This window comes from Primulina eburnea, chromosome 17 (genome assembly GCF_022965805.1).
Source record: "Primulina eburnea isolate SZY01 chromosome 17, ASM2296580v1, whole genome shotgun sequence".
Taxonomy (NCBI): Eukaryota; Viridiplantae; Streptophyta; class Magnoliopsida; order Lamiales; family Gesneriaceae; genus Primulina; species Primulina eburnea.
In genome coordinates this window covers 23,419,141-23,425,850 of record NC_133117.1, presented here as the reverse complement: position 1 = coordinate 23,425,850, position 6,710 = coordinate 23,419,141, and the positions used below count along the sequence as shown (strand labels likewise).

Sequence of the window (6,710 nt, the reverse complement as noted above, 5' to 3'; positions counted from 1 at the left end):
CCAAAGCTATCTGAGTTGTATCCTTAGCCTCAACAATTGCACATATTTTTATGTTGAACCTTTCGGATAAATATCGGAGTACCTTGCTAACTAGACACTCATTCAAGATGGGGTCCCCGAGACTGACCTCTTGATTAGCAATTTTCCTTAGGCGACGATCATAATCAAGAATAGTTTTTGTTTCTTCCATCCTCAAGTTTTCAAATTTTGAAGACAACATCCTCAACCTAGTTCGTCACAGACTTTCCAAACCTTCACAATATCTTTGGAGAGTATCCCATGTATCATTGGCAGAAATACAGTTTGTAATTAAACTGAGCATATTCATGTCGACTAAAGAAAAGATTGCATCCAATGCCTTTGAGTTGTAATTCGAAACCTGCATTTCATCGGCAGTCCAATCACTTTCCGGTTTTATCAGGCTATCACCATCTTCGTCTACCCTCTTCTGTGGAGTCCAACCACTGATAACGCGTTGTCATGCCCTTTCATCTATGGATTTTATATAAAATCTGATTTTGACATTCCATATACTGTAGTTAGAACCATCTAATACTGGTGGTGGTAGTGCTGCATTTGCAAGTGATGCGTCCATTATCTATCAAACAAATTAACCAGAATCATCACTTAGTATATCAAGAGTAGGCTCTGATACCACTTATTAGGTATGTGGTATATATATATTTTTTTTTTACAGTGAAACGAGTAATATCGTATATGACCGTAAATTTGTGTTTATCAGAATTAGGTGTTATGTGAAATGTTACAACATTTCAGACATGCAGCAGAATTTAAAGGTTTGTAACACAGATTGTCTTTATGTAAATACGATGGGAATGAATAAATTTTGCACAACTATCGGTGCCTCAGAACAAAAATAATCAGTAAAAAACGACTTACAGTTTACAAAAATCAATCACTAGTGATTTTAATGAAAATCCATTTTTTCAATAAGTTGAGAAATTAAACTGCTTTCTAAAACAACTACCAACACTAAAAGATATTCAAGAAAGAAAAAACGTGATGCCAAAAACTAGAGCAACAAAACGTGGTCTTCAGCCAACACTTGCATGTGTGTTGTCTGTAGATGTATCCAACAATCATGGCAACACGTGAAACATCACTCTTCGAAATAGCAACGTCTTTGGGAATTATTTTCTCCGAAATTCACGATGTACAAAAGTGCATCAATAAGCAGCCACGAAAACTTCCATTGAAGAGTCAAAAGTCACATGAGCACACATATCGAAGGAGCAATGATCAAAGCTCTTTTTCTTTTGGCTTGCTTCTCTTATTTATAATTCTCCTCATCTCCTAGAGTTTACCTTCACAAAGAATATTACAAGATATGGAAATCAAGAATTTTATTATAAACAACCTCTTTTTAAATAATAATATCTTATCATAAACATAATTATCATAAATATCATATCTAGAATTGCAAAATCATTAATTTAATATCCCATAGAATCTTATCGATAACGAAGTTAAATTTAAAGAAAATATTATTTCAAAAATAAATTATATCTTCGACTCCAAAATTATTTTTCCTTTTTAAGGAACTATGAAATCAAGGGATTTTCTCATTTGCTTTGAGTGAATCGAGTACTTTCTTTGTCAGTGGCATATCTCCATTATGATTTGATTCCACACGTGTAATTTTTCCTCTAAATCCATTGAATCTGTTTCGAAACAATAGGCATGATAACTGGTACACCATATTTGTACCCATCCGAGTCATCTAATGCTAAAAACCTAGTGAAATGCTATATTTTCTTGAATTTATGCCACAAAAGGATTTAAATACAGATGTTTTCTGGTTATACTTTGTCTGTCCCTTTAACAAAAGTAGCATTTAGTTTGGATTAAAACTTGATTCTATCGTTCATAGTGCCATGTTTGAAGTTTAAGTTCATCAAATTAGTTGGCCATTGCAATTTTTTCCCCAAATTCTATCATTCTATGGTGTACTTCTATTGGGATGTTGTTATCAAGCAGATCTACTTTTCTTGGAAGTTATATATGTCCCCATTAGTTTTTAGTTCGAGACCAATAAATGGTATACTTATCCATTTGAACCTACAGTTGTTGTGGAGTTACTAGTGAGGTCTTATGGACGAAAAGCTGAAACGGCACTTGCAAATGAAGGTGAAAAGTCTGTATTAAAATCAAGGAACCTCATAGGACCAATTTTTGTGTTGTTGGACTCTTGGTTGTGTAACCGAGTAAATTTTAATGTTAGTATTCATGTATGAATTAAATAATGATTCGTTTACCAATAATATTCTACCGTACTATAAAATAAATTATCAGAAATATTGTCATCATCATTGATCTTAGTCCACAGTTTCTTGATTTTCTTCAACTACGGCCATGGCTGAGGCAGAGGAAGTTCATTTCTCTCTTAAAGTCATGATGATGAAAGAAAGCAACAAAGTTATATATGCTGAAGTGGATAGCGATTTTGCGGATGTTTTATTCAGTTTCCTAACATTACCCCTGGGAAAAATAATGCGACTCCTCCTCTTTAACGGCCGAAAATACGCATCAACGGTGGGAAGTTTGCGCTCTTTGTTTTTGGGTTTTCTACGGTTGGACAGTGGTCATTTCTGGACAGAGGAGGGTCGAGAAATGCTGTTTCATCAAAGAAATTCATCTGCAATTGAATGTAGGAGACTAAAACTCCAGATTGACGATACTCCCCCGATCAAGTACTTTATGTGTGGGAATTGGACGTGTGTGAGCATGTATGCTAACGTGCAGTGCCCCTGTTCAACTTCAAGAAATACAATGACCAGGACAGATGTTGAAGTTGTAGCCGGAAGTGGAGAACAAAGTGCCTTTACTATGCATAGAGCATCCTTTCTTTTAACTGATGATTTGTGTATTATGACTAATACATCAGCATCGCTCCTCCGAATTTTGAAACTAAATGGTATCGAACACACACGCGTTCTCGAGGAAAAAACTATGCGTTTCGGGTTGGAAGAGGTTAATCTTTGTTATATCGACTTGCTAGTATTTCTCCTACCAATTTGGTTTCCGAAATTTAATTCTTTGTTTTCATCAGATAATGAAACTGCTCGAGGGATCATTAGTTTCCGAGACTCCAATAACAGATATCATTCTTTGTAAGACATCAGCAGCTGCGACTCTCGATAAAGGAAAGCACCCTGTATCGGCAAAATATGAATCAAATGCTTTCCCTCATGCTCAGAATAGCGAAAACATTAGCTCGGATTCTAAGAAGATCACCGTGAAAGTCCTCGTGCAAAAATCGACTAATATGATTCTGTTGGCTCAAAGCAGCGAAGACTTCGTTGATTTTCTTTTTAGTTTTCTCACCATTCCATTGGGGAGGGTTTTGTTTCTCTTGGGCAATAATGCTTCATATCTTTGGAGCATAAATAATTTATACAGGAGCATATCTAATTTGGAAGTAGGAATGTATATGAAGTCAAAAGAGACGAACACTAAATTACTGGAACCCCAAATTCCTCCATACCACCTTTCCAATCACCAGATTTTCCCTCTTAGCCAACAAAATCCTCCTGTAATATGTAAACGATTCAAGAATGGTTACTTAGAATTATTCGTGCCTAGTATCTCTGCTCTTGGGCATACTGAAATGAAAATGATACACCCAAAAGGGCAAGACAGTTTTGTCAAAGGTCCAGCTACGTTTATGGTGACTGATGATTTGAAAGTGACAACCCCATCGTCGAACTTCATCGTTTCAACTCTCAAAGAGATGAATATCCCTATATCAGATGTCGACGAACAGGAGCTTGACATTGGTATCGATGAGGTAAGTTATTAGCTTTTGAACAGTCTTCTTTACGGCAAGTTCGCCGCTCTCACGACATTTAAATGGATTCATTTTGACATTGGTATCAATGAGGTCTAGGTTAAATACGACATTTAAATGGATTCATTTTTTCTGATCACCTCTGTCAGATGTCGACGAACAGGAGCTTGACATTGGTATCAATGAGGTAAGTTATTAGCTTTTGAACAGTCTTCTTTAATGCAAGTTCGCCGCTCTCACGACATTTAAATGGATTCATTTTGTTGCAGGCTTTAAGCATACTGAAGGCCTCTCTTACATCAACTCTCGCAGCAAGCCTGTGTCGTTGCAAAAGTGTTGCTGTGAAATACTAACAATAGCCGAAGACAACACCTAATTATTGTTTTAATTAGTGTGTTGATTTTTGAAGACTTTTCATTTCTCAGTTGATGTATCCTATGTATTTTGGCTATACGGTTTGTGAGAGGTTTAGAATGCAGTTTGTTGCTCGCCTTTGTAAGGGAGTTGTTTGATTCTTTCACTAGTATTGGTTTTTGTAAACTTACAAGTTTTTCTAGTGAATTATTTTGCCCTGAAGCACCGCACAAGTATTTGATAGTTGTGCATAATTTATATCTCGTCTCTCGTATTAGTATAATTCAAGTTGTGTGTTAATTTGTTAAACTGTAACTTCCGCTGCATGTTGTCGTGGGTGTTACAACACCCTCGCACAACACCTACATACTGATTGACATAACATTCACCTTCATCATTCTCACACTGTAGGAACAGAACTTTCAGTGGGGTGGGCCGGGAAATTTCCAACATAACCGCACTTGTTTTGCGGGACGGGGAATGTTAATGTGGCGTACATAATTCATTTCGACAACTTTAAGCAAGACAAGTGTTGCATGCATTATTCTCATATAATCGAAATTTGGTTTAATTTTTTTTCCTGATCAGAATTTTCAAGCACATTAGTCTTGGAACATTTAGGTACTGATGTTTGCCTTTGATTATGCGTACTATTTGCCATTTAGTTTAGTGTAATAAATACATAAACGATAAAAATTTCATATATAGTAGATGACTTCAGAAATGAAGATGTTAACCTAGAATTGGGCGATCAGGTCTGACGAGTACCTTTGAGACCGTCTAACACAAATTTTTGCCTTAAAAATTATAATCTTTACTTTTAGGGAATAAATAAGTTAATATTTTTTAAGAATTTAAAATTTTAGTGGTAAAAGTCAGCTTACAAAATGAATTATCGACTGATATATAATACTCTTTTAAAAGATATTATTATTATAAAAATATTTATATTATTTGATGCAGCACGCACAGCTGTCAACTTGTATGCCAATATTGTAGTAGTTAAAAATTAATGAGCAACACGGTCATGTAATAAATAGGGAATTATATATTGTATTTTAATCAAATTTGTAAATTACACAAATTTCTATTAGACATATTTACTCGCTTATAAAAAAGTATTATTTCTATTAGACATATTGACTTGCTTATAAAAAAATATTATTTATTATGCAAAAATATTATTTTCACTCAAAATTAAACCTTGTCGACCCGTATCATATCAAGAAGTCATGCTCTTTGTAAAATTTACAATTTACAAATAATATAAATTTATAAAAAAATTACTGAACCTTTTTAAAAAAATCAAGAGCTTCTTAAAGCAAACTATTCAAAATCTTCTAATAGCTTCATTTTTTAATTAGATTATAGCATATTAAAAATCTTATAATCTTATTTGCAATATCGGGTTTATTATGAAAATCAATATAATGGCTTACAATTTAATTGTTTTAAAATTAATATACGAATTCCCCTTTTAGAAAAAAAAGAAAAAGAAATAAACGTGCCATGAAATAAATAAAGAAATTCAAATAAATTTTGTTAACAATTAGGAGAAAATGAAAATACAAATATTGATAATGATCTATATAAACCCAAGTCATTATTTAATTAGAAATGGCGCTCCTTTCCAAAAAGAAATAAGAAAAAATGACACTTAAAATTTACCTACACATACATACATATATTAATCTTAATATCAATAAAAAATAATTTTTTGGTCTACTGACTTGTCCAATTTTATATTTTGATTCATTAACTTTTCAAATTTTAATTTTTATACACTAGATTTTAATTTTTGGATATTTTAATTCATTTGCTTATGTGATATCAGAAAATTCAACAATTTTAGATATAACATCGACATATTTTTGATATCATATCAATAATTGGAACAAAATAGTTGAAATATTAAAAATTAGTGTATCAAACAAACATTGAAAATTTAGTTGACCAACCCAAAATAGAATGGGTTAGAATACAAAAAAAATTGTATTTTCCCATGTTAACTATTAATTATTAAGTGTAAATATTAAAGTATTAGAAACGGAAAGTAATTAATCAAATTGAATTTAAAAATTAAAAGGCATGAGATTTACATTCAGTTCTTATCAAGCAGATCCTCGATGCAAGAAAGTAGGCGCGCGGTAATCTATTATTCTCATAAATCAAACGAAGATGGAAAGTCTATGGTATTAAGATCATCGAATTCCATTATTTGTGTTGTTGGAGTCGTGAAACCGAGTAAAATTAATGTTAGTATTCATGTAACCATTCAATAATTTTTCTTTATTTCATTTACCACTAATATGTTTATGTAACATTTCAATGATGATTCATTTACCGAGGTTAGTCTACTGAGTGTTTCTCTATCTATTCTAATATCACTAGATTGTGTGAGTTTCTCACATTTTGTGAAAGTTGACATACACGCTGATGATCAAATAAGTAACATCTGACCGGGAGAGAAATACTACAAAAAAATTCGGCCATTAGCGACGGTCAAACCGTCGCTAATTAGGCCTAGCGACGGTAAAGACGACGGTTT

General features: G+C 33.1%; 1 protein-coding gene across 1 annotated transcript; it reads left to right on the top strand.

Moving 5' to 3' along the window:
• Positions 1–1,696: 1,696 nt before the first annotated feature.
• LOC140817962 (uncharacterized) lies at positions 1,697–4,161 on the top strand. The gene is made up of 3 exons (XM_073177756.1): positions 1,697–2,991; positions 3,071–3,808; positions 4,078–4,161. The coding sequence occupies exons 1-3, from the start codon at positions 2,374–2,376 to the stop codon at positions 4,159–4,161; spliced, it is 1,440 nt and encodes a 479-aa protein (XP_073033857.1). The 5' UTR covers positions 1,697–2,373.
• The last annotated feature ends 2,549 nt before the right edge of the window (positions 4,162–6,710 follow it).